The sequence below is a fragment of the Pan troglodytes genome, chromosome 23, assembly GCF_028858775.2.
Source record: "Pan troglodytes isolate AG18354 chromosome 23, NHGRI_mPanTro3-v2.0_pri, whole genome shotgun sequence".
Classification (NCBI taxonomy): domain Eukaryota; kingdom Metazoa; phylum Chordata; class Mammalia; order Primates; family Hominidae; genus Pan; species Pan troglodytes.
The window spans coordinates 32,568,048-32,595,559 of NC_086016.1; the positions used below are offsets into that span (position 1 = coordinate 32,568,048).

The 27,512-nt window shown below is 49.6% G+C and overlaps 1 protein-coding gene and 1 pseudogene across 1 annotated transcript; one reads left to right on the forward strand and one right to left on the reverse strand.

The window, feature by feature from the left end:
* Window positions 1–1,850: 1,850 nt before the first annotated feature.
* On the forward strand, window positions 1,851–2,507 carry LOC100608604 (zinc transporter ZIP1-like; annotated as a pseudogene).
* A 10,437-nt stretch (window positions 2,508–12,944) lies between these two features.
* On the reverse strand, window positions 12,945–25,703 carry SEC14L3 (SEC14 like lipid binding 3). The gene is made up of 12 exons (XM_001142816.3): window positions 25,591–25,703; window positions 24,177–24,252; window positions 23,882–23,925; window positions 23,689–23,748; window positions 22,179–22,367; window positions 20,684–20,779; window positions 20,031–20,091; window positions 18,545–18,628; window positions 15,797–15,903; window positions 15,266–15,405; window positions 15,021–15,190; window positions 12,945–13,858 (listed from the first exon to the last, which is right to left on the reverse strand). The coding sequence occupies exons 1-12, from the start codon at window positions 25,642–25,644 to the stop codon at window positions 13,737–13,739; spliced, it is 1,203 nt and encodes a 400-aa protein (XP_001142816.3). The 5' UTR covers window positions 25,645–25,703; the 3' UTR covers window positions 12,945–13,736.
* Between the last annotated feature and the right edge of the window lie 1,809 nt (window positions 25,704–27,512).

Consider the following 27,512-nt stretch of genomic DNA (forward strand, 5'->3'; position numbering starts at 1 on the left):
AGGGTAAAAATCTTGAGGCCCACAAGGAATTTCCTTGTGGGGAAAATGTGCATGAGGTATGTAGCTTTTTAATCCTTGTAGCTATCTTATTTAGGAATAAAATGGGAGGCAGGTTTGCCTGATGCAGTTCCCAGCTTGTCTTTTCCCTTTGGCTTAATGATTTTGGGGTCCCCAGATTTATTTCCCTTTCATAGTAGATAAACTGCTCCCCATTCCAGACTTACATTCTAAGAATCAGAGAAGGCAAGTGACCTGGCAAAGGCCTCCCAGCATATATGGTCACAGGTAAAACTCAAGCCTGGTCTGTTATTCCCTCCCCAAAACTGCCTGGTAGGGAGAAGGGAAAGCCAGCCTCAGCTGTGACTGACTCCTGGCTATCTGGAGCTCTCCCTCCAGATTCCTTTCTACCTCTCTGGCTGTCACCCCAGTGCTAAGAGCCTGGGCTCAGGCCCTCCTCTTTCTACCCTGGCTGCTCTCGCTCATTCCTGTGGCTTCTGTCCCCAGTACTCTAGCACCACATCTCCTATCTGTCCCCTCTAGACATATATCATGGTAGCAGCCTCTAGCTTGTTCCTCTCCAAATGTTCCCTCTGGCCAACCACTTCTTAAAATGTTCAGAACAGAGTCCAGACCCTCACAGTGGCTCTCAGGGCCCTTGGTGATCTGGATAACACCCCTATCATACACACCCTTCTCACTGCCCCACCCCAAATCTTCATTTCAGCCATTCTGTCCTTTTTGGGTCCTTAGATCTGGTGTTTCTCCTGCCCAGGCTTTCTCATATACTGTTCCCTCCTATTGGGACACTCCCTTCTATGCCTTTCCCCCAGCCCGTCCTGCAGGTTCACCAGCCCTACCCTGATTACAGCCTCCTCATCCCTCAGTTCCTGCTCCCCAACCCAAGGTGACCTCTGACCCCCTCTAACTGGCTTAGGAAGCTCCTCTTGTAACCGCCAAGTGGGTTATCAAGGCAGGGGAATTGCAGTGGAGAAAGAGTTTAATTTATGCAGAACTGGCTGAACAGGAGACCAGAGTTGTTTTTTGTTTGTTTGTTTTGGTTTTTCTTTTGAGATAAAGGCTTGCTCTGTCGCCCAGGCTGGAGTGCAGTGGCGTGATCTCGGCTCACTGCAACCTCCTCCTCCCAGGTTCAACCCATTCTTCTGTCTCAACCTCCTAAGTAGCTGGGACTACAGGCATGCGCCACCAGGTCTGGCTAATTTTTGTATTTTTAGTAGAAATGGGGTTTCACCATGTTGGCCAGGCTGGTCTTGAACTCCTGACCTCAGGTGATCCTTCTGCCTTGACCTCCCAAAGTGCTGAGATTACAAGCAGGAGCCACTGAGACTGGAGTTTTTTTTATTATTCAAATTAGTCTCTTGGAGCATTTAGGCGCTAGGGTTTTTCAAAGGTAGTTTAAGGGAAGGGTGGCGGGGGTGGCTAGGCAATGGGGCCTGCAGCTGACTGGTTGGGGGTGCAATGATAGGGGTGTGGGAAATGATCCTGTATGCTGAGTCACTTCTGGGTGAGGCCACAGGAGCAGTTGGCAGGTCCAGGTGGAACCATAGGTGTCAGACATACAAAAAGCCTGGAAAGATACCTCAAAAAAGCCCAGGCGTGATGGCTCACACCTGTAATCCCAGCACTTTGGGAAGCCGAGGTGGGTGGATCACCTGAGGTCAGGAGTTTGAGACCAGCCTGGCCAACATGGTGAAACCCTTGTCTCTACTAAAAATACAAAAGCTAGCTGGGCGTGGTGATGGGCACCTGTAATCCCAGCTACTCAGGAGGCTGAGGCAGGAGAATTGCTTGAACCCAGGAGGCAGAGGTTGCAGTGAGCCGAGATCGTGCCATTGAACTCCAGCCTGAGCGACGAGAGAGAAACTCTGTCTCAAAAAAGAAAAAAAAAAAAAAAGATACCTCAAAAGGCCAATCTTCACGAAGGGCCAGGGGTCCCACAGGCAAGTGGAGCCCCAGCAGCCCCCTCAGCCCTGCGTGCCCATGTACTGGTCTTCTCCCTGGCTCTATACTCAGTGTTCAAGGGGTTGCAGCGAGACGGGGCTTGGGCCGCGGAGCTGCGCCTGGCTTTGCTGCTCCACAAGGGCACCTTGGCTGTCAGCCTGTCCCTGCAACTGCTGCAGAGCCACGTAGGGTTACAGGTGGTGGCTGGCTGTGGGATCCACTTCTCGTGCATGACACTTCTAGGCATCTGGCTGGGTGCGGCTCTGGCAGTCAGCAGAGCCTCTGCACCAGCTGGCCCAGTCTGTGCTAGAGGGCATGGTGGCTGGCACCTTCCTCTATACCACCTTTCTGGAAATCTTTCCAGGAGCTGGCGACTTCTGAGCAAAGGATCCTCAAGGTCATTCTGCTCCTAGAAGGGTGTGCCCTGCTCACTGGCCTGCTCTCCATCCATATCTAGGGGGCTTCGAAATAGAGGCCGCTGTTCTCCCTCCCTGCCCCAGTGTGTGGGGAAAAGGAAGGAATGGGAAGGGAGGTTCTGAGGACCAAAGCTTTCTCTAGGAGCTAAGGATGGAGCCTTTGGCACTATCTGACCCATGAGAGGGAAGTGGGCAGGCAAGAGAGACTGGTCTCAGCCCCAAGGAACGAGAGACGGTTGAGTCACTAGAGACATGATCGGGGACATTAGTGTTACTAGAAAGGGGTCCCGATCCAGACCCCAAGAGAGGGTTCTTGGCTCTTACACAAGAAATAATTCGAGGTGGGTCCATAAAGTGAAAGCAAGTTTATTAAGAAAGTAAAGGAAGGCCAGACGCGGTGCCTCACGCCTGTAATCCCAGCACTTTGGGAGGCCAAGGTGGGCAGATCAAAAGGTCAGGAGATCAAGACCAGACTGGCTGACACGGTGAAACCCTGCCTCTACTAAAAATACAAAAATTAGCCAGCTGTGGTGGCGCATACCTGTAATCCCAGCTACTTGGGAGGCTGAGGCAGGAGAATCGCTTGAACCCAGGAGGCGGAGGTTGCAGTGAGCCAAGATTGTGCCACTGCACTCCAGCCTGGGTGACAGAGTGAGACTCCGTCTCAAAAAAAAAAAAAAAAGGAAGTAAAAGAATTAAAGAATACTCCATAGAGCAGCAGCATGGGCTGCTTGACTGAGTATACTTATAGTTATTTCTTGATCATGTAACCGCCCAGCGGGTTCTCCTTGCCCACTGCCTAGACAGAGCCGATTGATCAAGACGGGAATTGCAATAGAGAAACAGTAATTCACACAGAGCCTGCTGTGCGGGAGACTGGAGTTTTATCATTACTCAAATCAGTCTCCCCGAGCATTCGGGGATCAGAATTTTTAAGGATAATTTGGTGAGTGGGGGGCCGCCAGTGAGTCAGGAGTGCTGAGGGGTTGGGTCGGAGATGAAATCATAGGGAGTGGAAGCTGTCCTCTTGTGCTGAGTCAGTTCCCAGGTGGGAGCCACAAGATCAGATGAGCCAGTTTATTGATCTGTGTGGTGCCAGCTGATCCATCAAGTGTAGGGTCTGCAAAATATCTCAAGCACTGATCTTAGGCTTTACAATAGCGATGTTACCCCCAGGAGCAATTTGGGGAGGGTCAGAATCTTGTAGCCTCCAGCTGCACGACTCCTAAACCACAATTTATAATCTTTTGGCTAATTTGTTAGTCCTACAAAGGCAGTCTAGTCTCCAGGCAAGAGGGAGGTTTGTTCTGGGAAAGGGCTGTTATCATCTTTGTTTTAAACTATAAACTATAAACTAAGTTCCTTCCAAAGTTAGTTCAGCCTGTGCCGAGGAATGAACAAGGACAACTTGGAGGTTAGAAGCAAGATGAGAACGGGCATGGTGGAGCGCCTGTAATCCCAGCTACTCAGGAGGCTGAGGGAAGAGAATCGCTTGAACCTGGGAGGCAGAGGTTGCAGTGAGCTGAGATCACGCCACTGCACCCCAGCCTGGGCTACAGAGAGGGCCTCCATCTCCAACAAACAAACAAACAAACAAAAAACATATATTAAACAATTACTCATCAGTTTTCTTGGAAAGAAGTGGGCAGTTCCCGTAACTGACGGTTCCTCCTCTTTTTAGACCATATAGGGTAATGTCCTGATGTTGCCATGGCATTTGTAAACTGTTGTGGTGCTGGTGGGAGTGTCTTTTAGCATGCTAATGTACTATAATTAGCATATGATGAGCAACGAGGATGATCAGAGGTCACTTTCTTTGCCATCTTGGTTTTAGTGGTTTTCGGCTGGCTTCTTTACCACATCCGGTTTTGGGTTATGTTGGGTTTTTTGTTTTTTTTGTTGTTTTTTTTTTTGAGTCGGAGTCTTGCTCTGTCACCCAGGCTGGAGTGCAATGGTGTGATCTTGGCTCACTACAACCTCTGCCTCCCAGGTTCAAACAATTCTCCTGCCTCAGCCTCCTGAGTAGCTGGGATTACAGGCACATGCCACCATGTCCTGCTAATTTTGTATTTTTAGTAGAAACGGGGTTTCACTATGTTGGTCAGACTGGTCTCAAACTCCTGACCTCAAGTGATCCACCTGCCTCGGCCTCCCAAAGTGCTGGGATTACAGGTGTGAGCCACCGCACCCAGCCACCACATCCTGTTTTATCAGCAAACTTTTTGTGACCTGTATCTTGTGCCAACCTTCTATCTCATCCTGTGACTAAGAATGCCTAACCTCCTGGGAATGCAGCCCAGTAGGTCTCAGCTTTATTTTACCCAGTCCCTACTCAAGATGGAGTCACTGTGGTTTGAAAGTCTCTGATGTTAGGATTGGGGAAGACGCTTGACTGCCAGAATCAGAGGTTGGACACTAAACATAGGGACAGGCTGACTTGGGAGGCTGGAGGTGGGCACACGGCTGCTGTGGGATAGAGGGATAGAGAAGACATAAACCCAGAGTCAGTGTCCTGTTGGTTCTAACCCATTTCAGCACCTGTCACTTGGAGTGGACCCCTCGTACTTTTCTTAGCTCCTACTCTCGTATCTATCTCCCTCTTCCCTTCTCCCAGGGGACGAGTGCCAAATGGTCTCTCCCTGCCATTTTGATATCTTCTCTCCAGTCCTGCTCACTCTCTCTCTATATATATTTTTTTTTCATGAGAAGGAGTCTCGCTCTGTCACCCAGGCTGGAGTGCAGTGGTACGATCTCGGCTCACTGCAACTTCTGCCTCCTGGGTGCAAGCGATTCTTCTGCCTCAGCCTCCCGAGTAGCTGGGATTACAGGCGCCTGCCACTACGCCTGGCTAATTTTTGTATTTTTAGTAGAATTGGGGTTTCACCATGTTGGCCAGGCTGGTCTTGAACTCCTGACCTCGTGATCCGCCTGCCCCACCCTCCCAAAGTGCTGGGATTACAGGCGTGACTCGCCGCGCCCAGCCTTGCTCACTCTATTTTTAAAGTGCCAAACAAATCCCCTCCCTCTTTCTCAAAGCACAGTGACGTGCCACTGAGCCCTGCCCAGCACCTCAGTGGAGGGGGCCTGCTTGCTCTTTCTTTTGGTCCCGGATCCTGGGGTGGGAGAGAAATGTTTGCTGGGCCAGGGTTGGGAGAGGGTTGGAGAGCTGCAGCCACCTACCACTGCTGTACCCCAGGAATACGGGACATGGACATGGCACCCCCCTGCCCAGATGATAAACATGAGCTCCCAAAACGTTCTTTTAAATAAATTAGAGGAGCGCAAGGGGGAAAGGGAATTCCTATTCCCAAAGGTTATTTTTGGGGAGGGAAGGCTGTGCATAGGGCCATATTCTTTAGAATCTGTTTTATTAACTGACCTGTTTTGGGACATGTTACCCAAATAAAAGGTGTTTCTAAACAAAACAAGACAAAAATAACAACAAAAGGCCAATCTTAGGTTCTAAAATAGTGATGTTACCTGCAGGAGTACTTGGGGAAGCTGCATATCTTCTGACCTCCAGAATAATGACTGGCTATCATTTATGTCTACACCTTAGGAGAATTCAGCCTTCTCTGTTCTCCTACCCTGGTGGTCTCTTATTAGCTTCGCAAAGGTGGTTGAGTTTTGGGGAAGGGCTATTATCATTTAAACTATAAACTGTCTCCCAAAGTTAGCTTGGCCTAAGCCCAGGAATAATTAGGGGCAGCTTGAAGGCCTGGGGCAAGATCAGGACTTGGCTAGATCATATCTCTTTCACTGCCATAATTTTCTCACTGTTATAATTTTTGCAAAAGTAGTTTCACTCTGGGCTCCCTCTAGGCCAACACTCCCATTGCTGTAGTAGCTGCCTCCTCTGTGAGCATCTATCCTGGAGGCTGCACATCATCTGTGTGGCTTTCAGACGCCATTGGCCTCATAGTGAAGTGGGGTTAGCAACAGAGACTCCTCCCACCAGCTTGGGAGGGCTGAAGTGAGACATCCCAGGTTCCTGGCACAGAATGGGCAGTCGCCCCCTCCCAGGCAGCCCAGCCCCTGCCTCTGCCCCAAACTCCCAGGGGTAGTTGCTGAGTTTAGCAAATAACAGGGTGCTCAAATGTGAATTTCAGATAAACAGCAAAGGATGTTTCAGAAGTGTACCCCTAACATTGCATGGCACATACTTATACTAACCTGGGCATCCTGTATTTTACCTGGCAACCTTACTTGAAGGGGTATCCACAGAGCTGGAATACCTCCTTCAAACACTCTAACCATGTACAACTGGGAAGCTCTCTCTCCAGGGAAAGCTTACCTCTTTCCTGGGCAGGGGACCAGAAGCAATTCTTCGTGGCTGTGAGTTCCGTGCTAAGTCATTCATATGGGTGGGGAAACAGGTACAGAGAGGTCAACTAGACAGGAGGTGGCAGATGGTGGTTGTGATGGGAAATCGCCATTCCCTGTGTAAGAGGATGGAGCGGACCTCAGCTGGGATGGGGCGGGGTCTTTTCCCACCCCCAGGTTTTGTGGCCTTTGTCCTAGAGCATGCTGGGAGTCGGGTCCCAAGTGGCCATCTTCACGCAATACTAGCAATAACCACAAGGGGGGAGCACCTCCCAACGTGCCCATGTTGGCCGATTCAAACTGATTATTGATAAACTCTTAGTGAATTGCTCATAGTGGGCACCGGGTCCTGTTCTAAGCAATTCATGCGATGTGACTCATTTAATCTTAACAACCTTCAACAGAAATGGGGTACAAAAAATAATAATAATCTTCATAACCTCATCTTGAGATGGATGTTGTTATTAGGTCTCTGTTTCCTAGAGTTAAAATCACTGACCCAAGCTCACGCAGTCCCCTAACTCCCGATACCTCCCCCAGCCTAGGTACTGCTTTTGCCCACTGCCCTTCCAGCCTATGACCCTCTACACAGTCAGGGGATGATTCATAGGCTGTGTGACCTTGGGCAAGTTACCTAATGTTCTGAGCATTGGTTTTCTCTCTGCACAGTTCTCTGTAATGACCTGAAGCTGTTGTGAGGATTACAGACAAAATGATTCACAAAGCATCCAGGCAGAGTGGGGCTCACAGCAAGAGCTCCACAAATACTGGCCATTATTTTTGTGGCAAGAGACATCCACTTCAAGGGCAAATGATTGAATCGTTCCATCTGTGTCTAACCCAGATATAAAAAATGCCAATTACATGGTTCAAGGATTCCACTTTTAAGAATTTATTCAGAGGAACTAATTGGACAATTGTCCAGAGATGTGCATCTGAGGATTGTTGGGGTCTTATTTGTGTGAACTAAAAGCTTGGGAATTCCTTAATTGCCCAATGCATAAAGAAACATTCTGATCTGATCACACTCGTGGCTGAATCTCTCCAGGTCCCTCCTCTGTCCCAATACTTTTCATGGCTTATGACGGTCCCCAGGATCCAGTCTGAACACATCAGTTTGGCATTCAAAATCCCCTGGCCTCATCTCTCACCACACACATCCCTGCACCCATGCTATTGCCTCCCCTGAATCCTCGTCATTCTCTGGATGTGCCCTGCCCATCCTGCCTCCCTGCCTTTGCTCAGGCCATGTCATCTGCCAGCAATGCCCGCCCCCCATCCCATTTCCCTTTTTTCCCAGCCTTCAAGGTCCAGCTCTAACGGTACCCGCTCCATGAACCCTGCTTGGCTCCCTCCCCAAGACGGAATCATCTTGTCCTACAGTCCCCTCCATCACGCGCTCAGCCCTCCCCTTGGACACCCACAGAGCACGTGGATGGAGCTCTTTCTGTGTGCCATGCACTGAGCTAAGCATCGCATTATGTAACCTCCATCGCATTATGTAGCCTCATGAGACAGGTGCCATCATTATCACCTTCCTGCAGATGAGAAAATGAAGTCCACTGTGCAGTGACCCTTCATCAGCATTAACTCTGTGAACCCAAAAGTATCTGAGACAGGTCTCAATCAATTTAGAGGGTTTATTTTGCCAAGGTTAAGGATGTCGCCGTGACACAGCCTCAGGAGGTCCTGACAAAATGTGCCCAAGATGGTTGGGGTACAGGTTGCTTTTATACCCTTTGGGAGGACATAAGACATCAATCAATACATGTAAGATTTACATTGGTTTGATGTGGAAGGATGGGGCAACTCCAAGCAGGGGCTTCCAGGTAATAGGTAGATTTAAAAATTTTCTGATTGGCATTTGGTTGAAAGAATTATCAATAGAAAGAAATTATCAATAGAAAGTCTGGGTTAGCAGGAGGTGGAGGTTGCAGTGAGCTGAGATTGCGCCATTGCACTCCAGGCTGGGTGACAACAGTGAGACTTTGTTTTTTTGAGACAAAGTCTCCCTCTGTCACCCAGGCTGGAGTGCAGTGGTGCGATCTTGGCTCACTTCAACCTCTGCCTCCCGGGTTCAAGCTATTCTCCTGCCTCAGCCTCCTGAGTAGCTGGGATTACAGGTGCCCGCCATCAGGCCTGGCTAATTTTTGTATTTTTAGTAGAAATGGGGTTTTGCCATGTTGGCCAGGCTGGTCTTGAACTCCTGACTTCAGGTAATCCACCCGCCTCGGCCTCCCAAAATGCTGGGATTACAGGCGTGAGCCACCGCGCTGGGCCAAGACCAAGGTTTTATCATGGAGACGAAGCCTCCAGGTAGCAGGCTTCGGAGAGAACAGACTGTAAATGTTTCTTATCAGACTTAGGGTCTGTGTCGATGTTCATGTTGGTCAGCTTTTCCTGAATTCCAAAAGGGAGGAGGGTATCATGTCGCACGTCCGACCCCACTCCCTTCCCATCATGGCCTAAATTACTCTTTCAGGTAAACTTTGCAATGCCCCTGGCCGAGAGGAAGGGTCCATTCAGATGTTTGGTGGGGGATCTTAGAATTTTATTTTTGGTTTATAACTCTTACTAGTGTTAGTAAATCCATCGTGAGTGAGGAGGACTTTGGAGCCTTCCTTAAAATCAGGGGGCATTGCAGATAGGTGTGTGTGTTTGGCAGGGCTGGGGTGGGTGTCGCTGGAAGAGGACTGTGGAAGTGTTTGGCCTGGGCCCAGCTCAGCCATGCCCTAGGCTTATCTGTGGGCTCCAGGTTCCTTCCCCAGCCTCTTCTGGGCCTATTTAAGGAGGCTTTGGGGTGGCGGGCAATGTTTTTTTTTTTTTTCATGATGGCTGCTTCCCAAGAACAGTGAGACTTTTCCTTCCCTGGCTCTGCCTTGGCATTTCTGGGCTGTTGGAACAAGAACTTCTAAGTTAACTTTCCTTCTCACACAATGGGGGGCCTGCAGGCCTTGGTTTTCCTGCCCTATGCTGCTAGCTTATCACTTCTGGAATGAGGGGGCTGTGTTAGTCCATTTTGTGTTACTATAAAGGAATATTGGGCCAGGTAAGGTGGCTCACGCTTGTAATCCCAGCACTTCGGGAGGCCAAGGTGTGTGGATCACCTGAAGCCACGAGTTCAAGACCAACGTGGTGAAACTCCATCTCTACTAAAAATACAAAAATTAGCCAGGCATGGTGGCAGGCACATGTGTTCCCTGCTACTTGGGAGGTTGAGGTGGGAGAATTGCTTTAACCCAGGAGGTGGAGGTTGCAGTGAGCCTAGATTGCGCCACTGCATTCCCGCCTGGGCGACAGAGTGAGACCTTGTCTGCTAAAAAAAAAAAAAAAAAAAAAAAACACCAAACACGAAAAAAGGAATATTGGAAGCTGGGTAATTTACAAAGAAAAGAGGTTTACTTGGCTCATTGTTCTGCAGGATGTACAGAAAGCATGGTGCCGGCATCTGCTCAGCTTCTGGTGAGGGCTTCAGGAAGCGTTTACTCATAGCAGAAGAGGAAGGGGAGCCAGCGTGTCACATGGTGAGAGGAAGGGAGCAAGAAGAGGGGAGGGGTGCCAGGCTCTTTTAAGCAACTGTAGAGTAAGAACTCACTCATTATGGCGGGCAGGCACCAAGCCATTCATGAAGGATCTACCGCCATGACCCAAACACCTCCCACTAGGCCCCACCTCCAACATCGGGGGCCACATTTCCTCCTGAGATTTGGAGGGGACAAATATCCAAACTCTATTAGTGACCATTGGCCAAAGCTACAAAGTGGGTCTCTTTCCTTCCCCAATGCTGCCTCCTGGAGATTCAGGACTGGAGCTCAGCATCTAGACCCTGAGTAAGACTGGAGGCTAGAGGCTGGAGCTTGGGAAGCCTGCCTCTTACTGGCTGTGTGCACACAGTGGGAGCTGGCTTGCCAGGGGTGGGCATCAGCGGATGCTGATGGGCACTTTGCAGATCTCAGCTCTGGCCCTGGCCTTAGGTTCTTTGCACTGCTCCACCTCCTGGTGCAAGTCCCCTCCACTCAGCTGCCACAGAGGAGCTCTGGCAACAGCACTGCTCATCTTAGTCCCAAGGGCACAAAGGGTCCACGCTCTCTACCTCAGACCCTGCTTCAACATCGGGGCCTTTCCTTTGGTGGTCAAGGGTGAGACCACCCTGTCCCCCGACCCTGCATCACCCACACTAAGCCATCCTCTCCCAAGGATTCCATGACATCATTGGCCCAAATTGTGGGTGCTGCCACCGTCTTCCAAGGTGAACCCATCCCCCTCTTTCCATCCTCCTCCCTTTCCTCTCTCTTCCCTCCATCTTCCCTCATTGGTAGGATTGTCAGATAAAATATAAGATGCATAGGTCAATTTTAATTTTAGATAAGCAATGGATACATTTTAAGTATGTCCTTTTTTTTTTTTTTTTTTTTTTTTAGATGGAGTCTTGCTCTGTTGCTCAGGCTGGAGTGCAGTGGTGTGATCTCAGCCCACTGCAATCTCCACCTCCTGGATTCAAGAGATTCTCATGCCTCAGCCTTCTGAGGAGCTGAGATTACAGGTGTGTGCTACCTCCCCAGGCTAAATTTTGTATTTTTAGTAGAGACGGGGTTTCACCACATTGGCCAAGCTGGTCTCGAACTCCTGACGTCAAGTGATCTGCCTGCCTTGGCCTCCTAAAGTGTTGGGATTATAGGCATGAGCCACTGCACCTGGCCATGCTTTTTTTTTTTTTTTCCTTTCTAAATCTGACAACCCTCATTTTCTCTTCTCTTCCTTCCTTTTTCCTTTCTCCTTCCTCCTCCCTCCTCTTTCCCTGCCAGCTCAGGAAGAAGGCAGTCTTGTCCCATTCTGACAAATTGTTATAGAAGAGTGGTGGGGGTGAAGAGGTGACGGGGTAAGGGGCAGCCTTAGCTCCAGGACTATTTCTGCCACCTGTAGGCTGAAGATACAAGGCCAGTGCCTTTGGGAGCTCAGTTTCCCATCTATAAAGCAGATATCAGATTTTGCACCCATAAGTGCATGTGGGAAAGTGCTTGCTGCTGCTGAATATTTGCTTGACTAGCCTGAGTCAGACCTCACAGCCTGCCCACGGATGAGCTCAGCCCTCCGTTTGTTTGTTTCCAAGGAGCCTCTCATGGCACCAGCCTTTGGTTCCCATTCATCCCCATTCCCGGGTGTGATCTGGCTCCCCTGGCAAGAGTTGTGTCAGGGACTGGGGCTCAAGCCAGCCTCTTCACATCCCTGAATCACAGCAGAAAGTTGGGAAGGAAACTCTGGAGTCCTGGCCTTTGCCCTAGTCACCCAGGGTCATGGTGAGTGTCAGGGGGTTGTGCTTCACAGATGCCATGTGAGCAGCGGACAGGATGCTGAGCTGAGGAACACAAGCCCTGCCCCACTCTGCTGTGAATTTCCTTGGACAAGCTGCTTCAGTATTGTGGGTCTCTATGGCCTATCACCTCCTCTACCCACAAACAGGGACTGGAGAGGGTGACATGCAGGACACTTCTACTGGAAGGTCTAGAACAAATAAATCATGCCTTCTCACTGCCTTTGTAAAAGTGGAATCTTAGGAGGTCATATTCTTACTATATTAAATTTTTTTGGTAGAGATGTGGTCTTGCTATGTTGCCCAGGCTGGTCTAAAACTCCTGGGCTCAAGCGATCCTCCCATCTCAGCCTCCCCAAGGGCTGGGATTATAGGCAGGAGGCAGTATTACAAGGCAACTGAGAGCAATGTCATTGGAGTAAACAAAGCAAAAACAGGCCAGGCATGGTGGCTGAGGCCTGTTATCCCAGCACTTTGGGAGGCTGATGGGGGGTAAATCACTTGAGGCCAGGAGCTTGAGACAACATGGGGAAACCCCATCTCTACAAAAAAATACAAAAAATTAGCCAAGTGTGGTGATGCCCACCTGTAGTCCCAGCTACTCAGGAGGCTGAGGTGGGAGAATGGCTTGAGCCCAAGAGGTCAAGACTACAGTGAGCCATGATTGTACCACTGCACTCCAGCCTGGGTGGGCGACAGAGCGAGACCCTGTCTCAAAAAACAAACAAACAAACAAATAAACAAACAAACGAACACCCCCTGCCCCAGGTCCTGGATCTGCCACCCAAGCTGTAAGATGTTGAGTGAGTAGCTTCACCCCTCTGAGCCTCCGTTTCCTTATCCATAAAGGGCCTTGGGGATGGCATGAGAATAAAACATGCTAAACTCACAAAGCTCTTGGCACAGTTTCTGGTACACAGAGGGCACTCGCCAAATGATAGTTGTTTTCTTTATTATGATTATGCCAGATGTGACTGCCTTTGCTTCCAGGAAGGTCCCTAAAACATAAGCTATGTGCAACAAGGGAAGTGGGTTAGGGTGGGAAGCTGAGTGTGCAAGTCAGACAAAGCCTGATGTAGGCAGCTCCTATCAGAGGCATGTGGCCTTTGTGGCTGGGGCCCTCAAAAGACAGCCACTGCCAGAAATCTGGAGACTGAATTGTCTGGGTCTCCAGAAGAGAGTCCAACCCCACCACACATCTGCTCCTGTCCAAGGTGCTGAAATCCACCCCACATAGGCTCCTCCTAATCATGTACAGCTGTTGAGTCACCTGCACCCTACCTTCTGGTCCTCCATTCAATGCCACAAATATACACTGAGCATCTACTATATATAGGGAGTGGAAGTAAAAAGGATTTAGATATGTCTCCAACCCAAGTTGCTCACAGCCATACGGAAGGAATTCAAGCATACACACCTGCTTTAGGGTAGGTGAGGACAAAGGCTAGGGGATTCATTTTGCTATTTATTGAGTTTCATGACACCCACTTCTTGCCTTTACCCTTGCTTTTTCCTCTTCTGCAACCTTGGTACCCTCCAAAGTTGTGCCTCTCATACCTTTCTTGATCTGACCACAGCAGATGAGTTTTCCCCAGGGCATCTCTTTCTGTGCTCACTAACGTCACAGAGTCAGGAGGACTAACAATCAATTTCAGGGAGGGAGGGAGTGTAGGATATAAAGAGAGAAATCAAAGGGTTAGGAGGTCTCTGAGAAGTGAGGGAGCCACCTAGACAGGGGTGAGCTCCTTATCATATTTCTGCATGCCCTCGTCGGGGAGCAGGACCTCCACTGTGAAGCTGACCTTCTTGGCGTGGACAAAGCTATAGGTGTTGTCGAAGCGTAGGACATCTGGGGGACAGATGGAAAGAGGGGCATTGGGCTTGGCTTTACACACTCTTTGTTCCACCCCTGGCCATGGAGGAGGACAGGCTTGTGTTCCCACTGGCTTTGTTTGCCAAGCTGGGCCAAGCTCCCACCACGCCTCTTCCCTTCCCCATGGGAACTGCCAACCCAAGCAGGTCCTGTAAACAGACACCAACCTCCTCTTGGCATGTGCCCAGGCATGGCTTTACTGGCATCGAGAACAATGGTCATTACATCCCATTGTCTCACACCTGGAGACGCACATGACGGGGCTGTGAAGGCACATGGTTGGGTTCATCAGAGACCTCCCAGCCCCCTTGGATGAAGTGGGGTTCTGAAGCAGGCCTGCTGGACACTGTTTGCCTCCTCACAACCACCCCAAAAAGCAGGTGTTGGCCGGGCACAGTGGCTCACACTGTGATTATTCCCAGCACTTTGGGAGGCCAAGGTGGGTGGATCACTTGAAGTCAGGAGTTCGAGAGCAGCCTGACCAACATGGAGAAACCCCATCTCTACTAAAATTACAAAATTAAGTGTGGTGGCACATGCCTGTAATCCCAGCGACTCGGAAGGCTGAGGCAGCAGAATCGCTTGAACCCGGGAGGGGGAGGTTGCGGTGAGCAGAGATTGCACCATTGCACTCCAGCCTGGACAACAAGAGTGAAACTCTGTCTCAAAAAAAAAAAAAAAAAGAGAAAAAACAGGCATTGTAACTCCTGGCTCACAGGTGAGCAAACAAAGGGTCCTTCCCAGATTGGTCAGACTTTGCCCAGGACTATGTAGCTACCCTGAGGCTCAGGTGGGACCCTGGAACCACACTCAGCTTTGTGGCTCTGCACAAGTTGATTTATTTTTCAGAGCCTCGGTTTCCTCATGTGGAAAACTACACCCACCCTATCACTTGTTGTCTGTTCTGTGGTCCAGGTGCCCCCAATCCCTTCAGGGCCTGTATGTCTCTGGCTCCTGGTGCACAGTAGGTGCTCATGAATATGGACTGAGTGAGTGACTGTATGAATGAATGGTGCTAACCTAGGCTGTGTGTCCCTGAATGGGGGAGGTGTGTCACTGCCCCTCTGTTTCCTTCTCTAAAGCATGGGACAGGTGGCTCTAGCCTTTCAGAGCCAGGTCCCAGCTGGGGCAGACTTACAGACGCCGGCCTCTGAGCAGGTGAGGCTCCCATCCTCGGGCACCATGTGGGCGTTATAGCGCTGGCTGGGTAGAACCTCTGTCATCTCCCCTGCCCGCTGTCGCTCCCCCATCTTGGTCTTCAGGAAAACTCCGAAGCCGATGTCCGCACCGTCAGATGAGAACTGCCACCTGTCAGGGGGAGGGGGAGGAGACAGGTTGCTGCTCAGCCTGATGGGTCTCTGAGGGGTTAGGGCCTGCCCCTACCTGAGAACGCAGCCTGGAAATAGGATCTCGTATTCCACTTGGTGTGATGAGCCGCGGTTGATCTGCACCGAGTGCTCGTACTGAGTCTTCACCTGGTCCCGCACGTACATGGACTTGGGGATCTCCCCGCCATAGTTAATCTGCGGACATGGGATGAGATGGGCTTGCTTCCGTCTCCTGGCCATTGTTCATGTTTCTTCTGCCTGAGACACTTTCACCACCTCCTGGAAGTATCCTCTTCATCCTAGCTCCACTCTCCCACCTCCTCAAGCCTTCTATGACCCTCCAAACTGGGCCAGTGCGTCTGCTGGGAGCTTCCCCTCCCAGCTCATCCCTCTGGGTTAAAATTCGCCTATTTCTTGTTTGCCTTTACAGCTGCTGAGAGCTCTGTAAGGGCGAGGGTTGTACTGACTAGCTTAACACCCAGTTCTTGGTATCTCTCTATAGGTAATTGTGGATGAATGACTGAGTGGAAAGGGAATCCAGCTTAATTCTTGAACCTCTCTTGTCCCAGGGAAGGGCTCTTTGTACCTTGGTTAAACATTTGGGGTTCCCATCTGGGTCAGTCAGGGTGCCCCCAAACTGGGCAGGCAGTTCCTCAGGACTGATGAGTTTCAGCAAACCTTCCTTCCAGTTATCTGGGAGCAGTGGCATTCAAGGGTGGTTAGCAAGCATGGGGGGCACCAATTAGCCTCCCACACCCACCAGGATGACCTGAACTGGGGGAGAAGCCCTATAGGAGGTAGGCTGCCACGGCCAATTCCCCAGTGTCCTAGGCCTGGGGCTATAGGAAGTGTCTTTCTCAGCATTGTGTTGCTGTGGAAATGTGTTTCCCGCCTTGATAGATGAATCAGTACTTTTTTTTTCTTTGAGACAGTGTCTCACTCTGTTGTCCAGGCTGGAGTGCAGTGGAATGATCATGGCTCACTGCAGCCTCGACCTCCTGGGCTCAAGTGATCCTCCCACCTCAGCCTCCTGCGTAGCTGGGACTGCAAGCCTGTACCACCATGCCTGGCTAATTTTTATTTTGTTTTGTTTGGTTTTTTTTTTTGTAGAGATAGGGTTTCACTATGTTGCCCAGGCTAGTCTCAAACTCCTGGGCTCAAATGATTGTCTTACCTGGGCCTCCCAAAGTGTTGGGATTACAGGTGTAAGCCACCATCACCATGCCCAGCCTACGGCACATTCTTTTTTTTTTTTTTTTTTTTTTTTGAGATGGAGTCTTGCTCTGTCACCCAGGCTGGAGTGCAGTGGTGCGATCTCAGCTCACTGCAAACTCCACCTCATGGTTTCAAGCAGTTCTCTACCTCAGCTTCCTGAGTATCTGGGATTACAGGTGCCCACCACCACGACTGGCTAATTTTTATATTTTTAGTAGAGATGGGGTTTCACCACCTTGGCCAGGATGGTCTTGAACTCCTGACCTTGTGATCCACCCCCCTCGGCCTCCCAAAGTGCTGGGATTACAGGCATGAGCCACCATGCCCAGCCAACAGCACATTCTTGAAGATCTTCCGGTCATGAGCAGTGAAACTAAGAGTTATCTAATTGCCTCAAGGAGAGTTTAGAGCTCAGTGATGTCAACGGCCTTGTTGGGATCACTCTGTAAGTAAGTGGCATGCCCAAGTCAGACCTCCTAGTGGGGGATGGACAGCCCTGGGCCTTTGGAGGGACCCTCCCCACTTCCCTCTGCCTAATCACCATGACCATAATGCTCTTCATGCCCTACGTAAAGCTCTAAGAGTTCTGGGTCCTGGCTGTTACCATGCCCCAGCCTTATGGCTAATCCAGGCTACCCGGTCCCCCAACCCCCTCACTTTGGCCATGGGAGGTTCCTTCTCTACAGTGGTATTAAGGGGAAGACCACAATGTCCCACATACCAGAGCCAAATGAGAAGAGTCACATGGGGCAGAGGCTGTGGACTTAAGGCCTGGACTGTGCTGGTAACCCACACTGCTCTAGGCTTTGGAAGGCGTAGAAGGCGTGAGCCTGGACCCTTCAAACCAGGCCCTCATAATCTATCAAGTTCCCCATCCCAGTGGAATTGGGTAGAGGCAGAGGCTCAGGTACCAGGAAGAAAGAGAAAGTAAGGATTTATAAGCTCCCCCTCACCCCTGGATCCTCAGTTCTCCTAATTCTGTGATCTGACTATCCTGCTTGGGAGAAGTTTTCCTCCAAGCCAGGGTCATTGGTTTGGGTTTAAGAACTATTTCCCTTCTCTCTCTTTCTCTCAGCCTGTCACTTGTAAACACAACTATTTTCCTATTTGTAAAATTAACACATATTATTATATAGTTTAGAAATCATAGACAATACAGGTAATAAAATTAAAAACCACACGATCTCTCACTATCAACAAAAAATATTTTGTTGTTTTTCCTTGTAGAAATATATATTTATTGTACATATGTTTTCATAAAAATAAGATTATACTTTTAGTTTAATCTTATTTTAGTTTATGCTTATGAAGATAAGTTTATAATCTACTTTTAAAAACTTAAAGACATTTCCATGGCATTAAATATTCACATATAGCCTTATTTCTCATGGCGGCTCCAGAATTCATCAAATGCATGCACCATTATTTATTTATCCAGTCCTTTCTTGTTGGGTCTCCTTTCTCTGAATTGTGACTACTCTTTCTGCTCATCTGCCTCATCGTCTTCTGCCAAGGTTGCCTTTGGAAGCACTAAGCTTATGAGTGTTGAAAAGAAACCGAGGCCTATATACCAGAAATTGACTGCAACCAAACTGAAACCAGTGAGGTGGTAGGTGTGGAGGCCTTGTCCACCAAAGGGGTATGGCAGGGAAAAGAGCAAAGGTAACAGACTCTTTAGGGTAAAACCCACTTCACTGTTGGGAAGAAGGAGCCTCTGACTAGGTGATGTGTAGAGTTCTGTTGTTTTTGAGATAGGGTCTCACTCTGTTGCCCAGGCTGGAGTGCAGTGGTGTGAACACGACTCACTGCAGCTTCATACTCCTGGGCTCAAGTGATCCTCCCACCTCAGCCTCCTAAGTAGCTGGAATTACAGGTGTGCACCACCACAACCAGCTAATTTTTAAATTTTTTGTAGAGATGGGGTCTTGCTATGTTGCTGTGGCTGGTCTCAACCTCCTGATATCAAGCAATCCTCCTGCCTCAGCCTCCCAAAGTGCTGGGATTACATTCATGAGCCACTGCACCCAACCTAATGTGTGGAGTTCTAGATGGGGTAATGGGACAACCTCACTCCAAAGGTCATGTATAGAGGTCAGGAAATTGAGCTGGCACTACTTACTTCCCAACACAATAATTTTCCTGCGAGTGTCCTCACTCAGGAATGGCTTCATGAGGTTGTAGCCCACAGGGAACAGTTTGGTAGCTGGAGAGATAGAAGTAAGGATAATGGGAAGAAAAGAATTACATTGGGCAACCCCCTCCATAATGGTTATAGCCAATGATACAGAGGAGTCATGACTAACCCTAGTCAATTCCAGTGTCTGTCCTGCACCCAACAAACCATCCAACCAACCAGTCAACCAGCCAACAAACAGCCAACTAACCAATCATGCATCAATCATGCAATGCAACTATCAACCAGTCATTCAGCCAACAAACCAGCCAATCATTCGAACTTCTAATCAGCCACCTATTCAGTCAACCAATAAACCAGCCAACCTACCAAACAGCCAACGAACTATGCAACAAACCAACCAACTGACAACAAATAGTCAAACAATTTAACTTCTAACCAGCCAACCTACCAAATAGTCAACCACCTAACAAATCAGCCAAACAGCAAAGCAATCAGCCAATGGAACAGCCAGATAACCACTCAACTAACTGTGTTCTCTAGCCAGCCAACCATCCAAATAACCAGCCAGCCAACCATCCAAATAACCAGTCATCCAACCATCCAAATAACCAGCCAGCCAGTCAGTCAAATAACCAGCCAGCCAACCATCCAAATAACTAGCCAGCCAACCATCCAAATAACCAGCCAGCCACCAACCAAATAATCATCTAAGATTCAGCCAAACAACAAACCAGGCAACCAACTAACCAACCTGCTAACCAGGCAACCAACTAACTAGCCATCAAAGCAACCTACCAACCAAAATGCCAACCAGCCACTCAATCAGTCAACCAAGCTAAGAACTAGCCAACCAAGCAGCCAGCCAATTCTCCAACCAACCACCAGTCAGTCAACTAGCCAAGCAACCAACTGGCCAGTCAACTGAACAACCAATCAAGCAACCAACTGATCAACCAACTAGCCAATCACCAAACATCCATCCATCCTTTCATCTACCCACAACAATCACCCAAATACCTATGGAGCATCCACCATGGACCCAGGCCTGTGAGGGCTACAACAAAAGTGGAGAATCACAGCCCCTGGCTTCAAGGAGCAGAAAACTCAGCCAGTAAAGCAGGATGAGCACAAATAAAACAGCTGGAGATCCCTAAAAGGCAGCAAACAGGGAAGGCTGCACCAGTTGCCAGTGCCAGAGGCAGTCTGGGGAGGGAGAGATCATCATGGACAGGAGAAATAAGGGAGGATCCCTGGGAGAGCTGGGACTGGAGCTGCCTTCTCTTGCAGTAAGGCCAACCCTAGAAGTTACCATTTATTGAGAACTTACTCTATGCCAGGCATTCTAAGTGATTTGCATACAGCCAAGAAACCAACCTGCCTCACAACAATCCTGGGACAAAGTGTTATCACCCTCAGCGTACAGATGAGGAAACAGAGGCACAAGTAAGTGAAGTCATTTGTCACATACCTTTCACAATGAGCATGAACTTCAGGGTCTCTGGGTAATTCTCTTCAAGGAGGCCAAAGAACTGTGGAACCAAGAGAGATCCCTTCAGAGAGCACATCACATCTTCTCCTACCTCCATCTCCTGTGCAATCTCCTGTTGGGAGGTTTCAGATGGCTCTGGAGGGTTTCCCTTCATGCCATCACCTCCCCTGGCCTCTGGAGGGAACCTTCTCACCTCATACTATTATAACAATACTCTAATAATAATGACATAATAATCGTTTTTAGTAAATATTATAATAATGGTAGTAGAATAATAATGACTACTGTTTATTAAATGTTCACTATTTGCCAGGCAGTGTATATACACTTTACATAACAACTTGCTGAAGTATCCCTACATTGCTATCCCCATTTTGTAGGTCAGGAAACAAGCATGGAGAGGGTTTGGTGGAAGCTGGAACGTGTGGTCTCAGTACAGTGTTGTCCCTGAAACCCATTCTGTGGGATCTTCTAGGAAAGGTATTAAGGCCTTCTGGGGTTTGAGTCACAATGAGGGAGCCCAGGACATTTTTAAACTAAATCTTGGCTCTCAGTAAGCAGCTGGGTCATGGCAGGCTGAGCTGGTCATCAAAGCAAGCGGGGGGGGGGGTGGCCCTGGGACTTCTCCTTACCTCCTGGTACACTTCTACCAGAGGTTTCCAGAAGTGTTTCAGTCCCAGGCCCTCACAGTCAAATATCATCACGATGGTCTCAATCTTCTTCCCTAGCTGCAAGGATGAAAGCAAGTAGTAGTTCTGGAGTTCAGGGTGTAGGCTTGGGAGATGGTAATCCAAATACATGACCCCTTGGGGCTTCTTCTAGACCCCGACTCTGTCCTCAGAGGAACAAGTAGACTAACCAGTGAATGCATTTCCCCACTCATCCATCCATCCATCCATCCATCCATCCATCCATCCAACCATCCACCCACCCACCCCCGTATATATCAATTTACCCATCAATTAATTGAACCATCCATCCATTCATATTGTCATTAATTTATTCATCCTCCATTTTTCCATAATATAAATATAAACTGATAAATATAAACTGATATTTATCAAGCACTTTTTTGTGTGTGCCGGACACTAAAGTGTAATGAATAGTGCCTAATAACCCACAGTTTTTGTCCTTAAAAAGTTCACTGTCTGGCTGGGGAGATGACAAGCAACCAGGTCATTTGGATCCTATGATAAGTGCTGCAATAGGTCAGCACAAGAGCTTCAGGGATACAGAAGAGGTTATTTAACCCAGGCGGGGGACTCAGAGAAGGTAACATCTAAGTTTCAGACCTAAAGGATAGATAGGAGAAAGTCAGGGAAAGTTGTGGGAGGTAGGTGTGTGTGGTGGGAACTAGGGTTGTTCAGACAGAAGGAATAGCAAGGGCAAAGAAAGGCTCAGAGGGAATAGCAATAGCTACCATTGTTGAGAAATATGTATTAGGCCCTGTGTGCTAAACTGTGTACTTGCATTATTTCATTTCACTTTTGCAACCATTATTTATTCATATCCCTGTTTTATAGGTGAAGGAGCTGAGGCTCAGACAGGTGAAATGACATATTCAAAACACTGAAGCAAAACAAAACAAAGCAAAAAAACCCATCAACCAAGAATTCTATTCCCGGCCTGGTACGGTGGCTCACGCCTGTAATCCCAGCACTTTGGGAGGCTGAGGCGGGTGGATCACAAGGTCAGGAGATCGAGACCATCCTGGCCAACATGGTGAAACCCCGTCTGTATTAAAAACACAAAAATTAGCCCGGCGTGGTGGCAGGCACCTGTAATCCCAGCTACTCAGGAGGCCGAGGCAGGAAAATCCCTTAACCTGGGAGGCAGAGGTTTCAGTGAGCCAAGATCACACCACTGCACTCCAGCCTAGGTGACAGAGCGAGACTCTGTCTCAAGAAAAAAAAAAGAGTTCTATTCCCAGCAAAAGTATCCTTCAAGAAACTGTCTTTCTGTGACTGTGACTTTTCAAGGCCACACAGCTGGTAAGCAACAGAGCTGGTGTTTGACCCCAGAGCCCTCTGACTGTGGTTGTAGAGAACACAGGTGTGTTTCTGAGACCAATCCCCCCGGCAGCCTCACCTGCCCCCAGCCATCCACCCAACCTGGCCTGGACCTCACCCTCTCTGTCTGCAGGTCACACTCATGCAGGATGCGCTCACAGTCCCTCATCTTGGTCTTGAGCAGGTCCTGCTTGGTGACTGAGAAGAGCAACCCCTTGGGATCAAGTGGCCCAATGATGTCATACCACACGGGGCAGCCATCACGGTCATAGCCACACAGGCCCCCAGGCATGTACTTCTGGATCACCTGGGAATGAAAAGATGCACAGAACTTAGCATTACACACCTCCCTTGAGACCCCAGACCAGGCTGACCTGGGTGGCCCAAGCCTACACACACCATGGTATAAAGCACTGTCCCTCCCTGGAAGGCAGTGCTATTGTCTCAGGTGAGAAAGCTGAGGTCCTGCAGGGGAGGGCCTTGCTCACAGAGGGTAAATGGCAAAGCCAGGTCTCAGCAGGCCCCTGGGCTTCTTAGGTCTGCCCCTGATGTCTCCCATGTCCCTTTCTGTGGAGAAGAGTCGGGTTTAGTGATGGAGAACACAGATTCTGAAGGTTAACAGAGCTGGTTCAAAAACAGACACTGGCTGGGCATGGAGGCTTATGCCTGTAATACCAGCTACTCAGGAGGTTGAGGCAGATGGGATCTCCTGAGGCCAGGAGTTTGAGACCAGCTTGGGCAACAGAGAGAGACCCTGTCCCTACAAAAATAAAAGAAATTAGCCAGCCGTGGTAATACACATCTGTAGACTTGGGAGGCTGAGGTGGGAGAATCACTTGAGCCCAGGAGTTCAAGGCTGCAGTGAGCCATGATCGTGACACTGCACACCAGCCTTGGCAACAGAGTGAGACCCCATCCAAAAAAAAAAAAAAAAAGCAGATATTGCTGCTTCTGTACTGTGTGTCCTTGAGCAAGTGACACCACCTCTTTGAGCTCCATTCTACCTACTTTTTTTGTAAAATGGTTTGGATAACCCCTCACTCTTGGGACTGTTGGGGAAAGTCCCTGAGATAAAGTTGGCAAAGCAGAGTGCCCAGCTCAGGGTACATGCCCTACAAGTGAAGATGTGACCATTACTCTACTAAGATGCCAGTGGTGGCACTGTCCTCATCAGTGCCTTGATGGGCTAAACTTCTTTCCCACCCAGACAGGATGCTTTAGGCAATGCCCTAGGGGGCAGGGGTGCAGAAGCACAGGCTAACCGTGGTGGTTAAGAGCCTGGGTTTGGGGGCCCAAACAGGCCTGAGCATAAATCCCAGCCCTACCTTGGGCTATGGGACTGTGGGCAAGTTACCTAATTTTTTGCTGGGCTTCAGTGTCCTCATCCACAAAATGGGGACAATAGCATCCATCATTGTGATGATTAAAGAAGCTCGTGCTGCTAACATCTTAACCTAGGCCTGGACCTTGCAAGCCCCCAGGAAACATTCATTATGACTGTAGGAAAGGAGACTGCAGGCCCGCGGGTTCCACAGGCCTCTCAGGGTTGCTGCCCCTCATTCATGGTCCCCAGTGACCTTGAGTGGTACGTCCATGAAAGACTGAGGTGTTTGGCGGTGTTGGCTCACCTCTGGGGGCTGCCAATCAAGGATATGGTCAATATCCATGGTCTTCCGGAACTCCATGTACTGAAAGGGAAATGAGTGGTAAGATCCCACTGGGCTCCCAGTGCCCTGAGAACAGGGATGGAAGGAGGGGCTTGAGGCATGGATTGCCCCTGACAAATCCCCTCCATAAATTTCCAGAGTGGATAGGTCTCACCTTGCGGAGCATAGCCTCCGACTTCTGCAAGTCAAAATTCCGAGCTGTGGGAAAACAGAAGGAAGGTGTGAGACAGGAAAGATGCCTTGTCTTACTCCTGGCCAGTGGGAGCTATGGAGGACAGTGGGGGCCTGGGTGAGACCTTGCTCCCCTACCCCCTTCCCTCCTCTGGACCTGAACATGTGAAGCAAGATTGTGTGGATGGACCCTGAGAGCCATGAGACACTCTGGAGCAGTTGAGACCAGGCCCCTCTTGATGCCCCCTGATCCCAACCTCTCCCACCTCTGCCCTCACCTCGGAGCCAGCGTAGAAGGAAATAATCATCAGGGTTGGGCAGGGCAGGAAGCACATCCTGGACGTTTTCTCGGAACTGGCAAGAGAGATGCTGGTTAAAGCGGCTCTCTCACATTGAGCCTTGGCCTCCAGACTCAAAGACTGTTTTCACAACCTCTCCTTTCCTCCCACATGCAAAATGGCCCACATTGATGAAAGGATGGGTTAATGGTTGAATAGAAGGGCAGATGGATCACTGGATAGGTGGATGAATGGAAGGAGGATAGATGGATGAATAAATGGTTAGAAAGAAGAATAGATGGGTGAGTGGGTAGGTAGATGGAAAAAGGGAGAAGAAATCAATGGATGAATGGATGGATGAATGGATAGATGGATGGATGGAGAGTGGGTGGGTGGATAAATCAGTGAATGGACAGAGGAGAGATGGGTGGGTGATTGAGAGAAAGAAAGATGGATAGGTGGCTGCGTGAGTAGGAAGAGGGATGGGTGGATGAAAGAAAGGATAAACGGCCAGGTATGGTGGCTCACACCTGTCATCCCAGCACTTTAGGAGGCTGAGGTTGGTGGATCACCTGAGTTCAGGAGTTTGAGACCAGCCTGGCCAACATGGTGAAAACTCATCTCTACTAAAAATACAAAAATTAGCCAGGTGTGGTGGCACATGCCTGTAATCCAAGCTACTCAGGAGGCTGAGGCAGGAGAATTGCTTGAACCTGGGAGACAGAGGCTGCAGTGAGCTGAGATCGCTCCACAGCACTCCAGCCTGGATGACAGAGTGAGACTCCATCTCAAAAAAAAGAAGAAAAAGAAGAAGAAAGGATAAATAATTGGGTGGATGAATAAGTGGATTGGAGTTTGGATGCATTCTTAGTTCCCTCCATGTGTTAGCCCTCAAAACATCTGCTTTTTTTCATCCCATCTTCTATTAAAACATGGTTAGTAATTATATGTCCTCTTCTTCCTTTAGCTCTTTGAAAGACAACACTTTCTGCTCTGTCTCTTGGGCTTTTACAGACTGGTCATCTTTCAGGATCCCAAAGAGGAAGGGGTTAAAGGGCAGACCAGCAGCATCTTTCAGCTCCTACCTATGGTGCCTGGGAGGGAGGAACGGGGGTACCTGGCTGCCAGGTAAACCTCTTTGGTTCTGGCTCCTGGATGAGAAGAAGTCAGGCTTGACTTGGATGGGCACCACCCACATTATTGCCTGGAAGTGGTGCTAGTCCCTCAACCCCCGCCCGGGACAGGGTTGATGTTACTGGGCACTGTGGGGCTTGACCCTTTGGGAGGTAACACCAAAGAGACAATGTCAAGGACGTGCTGAATCAACTGAGTGGGGCAGGATTCCAGCCACTTCTTTCCACCCCCCAGCCCCTTTCCCCTGGTCTTCCGGAACTCCAGGGGGAGGGGCTCTCACCTTGGCCAGGGTCTCTGCCTGTTTGGGGCTCAGGTCTCCAACTCGGCCGCTCATGGTGCTGGCTGGGGCTTGAGGAGTGGTGGCCACTATAGGCAAGAGGCCAAGCCTAGTTTGTCAGCCCTGACCCAGCTGGGTCCTTTTGCCCCCACTCCTGGGCGTGGCTCCAGGCGCCTCCTCATTGGCCAACTGTTTAAATTGCACATTACATAATTGGGATTAAGTGAGGTCCCCTGCTTGGCTTGGGGACAGATCTGGAGGGGCAGGCGGGCATGGAGCGTGTGCCAGAGGTCCCCTGCCAGGAGGAGGCAGCTGGGAGGAAGGGAGGCTGGCCTCCCGTGACCTTGGAGCCCAGAGTGAGTGCCTGTAGAACCCGCTGACCCTCCCAGGCCTCCAGTGACCACTGCCCTGGAGAAGGGGGAGTTTCAGGAGAATGAGGACCGCTCCTTGTGGGTACCCTTTCTCCCTGAGCCCCAGTCTTCCCACACTTAGGATTCTGCAAAGATCACCCCCCTCTACCCAGCTCTGACAGGGTAGGATTCTGAGGCTTGGTCAGTGTAGTAAACAGTTCATTCACTTTGTTGGGGGTGGGAGGCCCAGGTCCTTCTTTTGTGTCCACAGTCAAGAAGAGGACAGATGGCATCTTTTGAATGTCACTTGCTTCATTTATAAAATGGGGCTGTTAATGCTTGCCTTCCCCTCCTTATGTGGTTAGAGGGAAGATCTAATGAGACATAGGGACTGTCAAGGGTTGTGTGCATCTGAGGGATACTCTCCTTCAGCTCTCCTGGTCCCCCCTGGAGCTGTAAGCTTCAGCTCCAGGAAGGGAGAGACCCTGTTATCCATGACTCTCTCTGAAGAAACCATCAGCTTGAGGCTGCAGCATGGCCATATGGCCACATGGCCACATGGCCACATCTCAGCCTTGAGGGGGTCTGCATGGGCTGAAACCAACCCCGGGCTAGCCTCGGCCCCAGCAGCTGGGCTAGCCCACACCATTCTGCCTAGGGCTTTTCTAGGTCCCCTACTCCTGGGGCATCCTGGGTACCCACCCCTGAGCTACAGTGGGCCTCTATTCTGGGCTAACCCAGGGTCTCTTTAGGCTAGTAGATGTTGGTCAGTGTCAGACATCTTCTCAGGGACATCTTCCTTGCTCTGGGCTCCTCATAGAGTTGGATCCAGAAGGAGAAGGCAGGGCTAACGCTGGCCATTTCCCTCTGCCTGGGGAGCCCGTGGCATGTACTCAGGAACAGTTAGGTAACTCTCCACACCCCAGCCCTGCCCCATTTCACATTCCAACCTCAATTTCTGCAAAGCCCCAGCTGCTGTCTACACTCACTTCCTGCCAGGCCAGTAATGTACAGAGATTGGGTTCCTCCACTGCCCTTTCCCGAGCCACTAATCCTGCCCATTTCTCACCAGTCTCCTTTCTCACCCTAATCCCTATAATGTGAGGTGTGCTAGTTACTTCTGGGGGCATCGGAGACTGTGAAGGAGAGCCAGGAGGGAGGGTTGGGGGTCTCCTCAGGAGTTGTGAGCCTTCACACTGAGCTCTTTTCCTGACCCAGGCCACAGATTTGTCAAGTACCTTGCTATGTTCACAAATCCTCATCAGCTACAGTGCCACTCCACAGAACTTCCTGTGATGGTAGACATTTTCTGTCTGGGGTGTCCTGTTAGACATATCTGGTAGCCACTACTTACATGTGAAAGATGGTTAGCGTGACTGAGGAACTGAAGTTTTAATTGAATTGGATTTTGATACATTTTACTTTAAATTGTTCAATCTGGCTAGTGGCTACCATATTGGATGGTGCAGGTGGACCATTTTTATTTTATTCTATTTTATTTTATTTTATTTTTGAGACAGGGTCTCACTCTGTTGCCCAGGCTGGAGTGCAGTGGCATGATCTCGGCTCACTACA

Bases quoted from the DNA above. Each gene is read 5' to 3' on its own strand.
- SEC14L3 (XM_001142816.3), bottom strand. From the start codon at position 25,644: ATGAGCGGCCGAGTTGGAGACCTGAGCCCCAAACAGGCAGAGACCCTG. The intron at 23,749-23,881 runs GTGAGACCTATC...TTTCCCTTTCAG, and splicing joins CGGAGGCTATGCTCCGCAAG to TACATGGAGTTCCGGAAGAC. The intron at 20,780-22,178 runs GTGAGGTCCAGG...TCATCCTTGCAG, and splicing joins GTGACCTGCAGACAGAGAGG to CTAGGGAAGAAGATTGAGAC.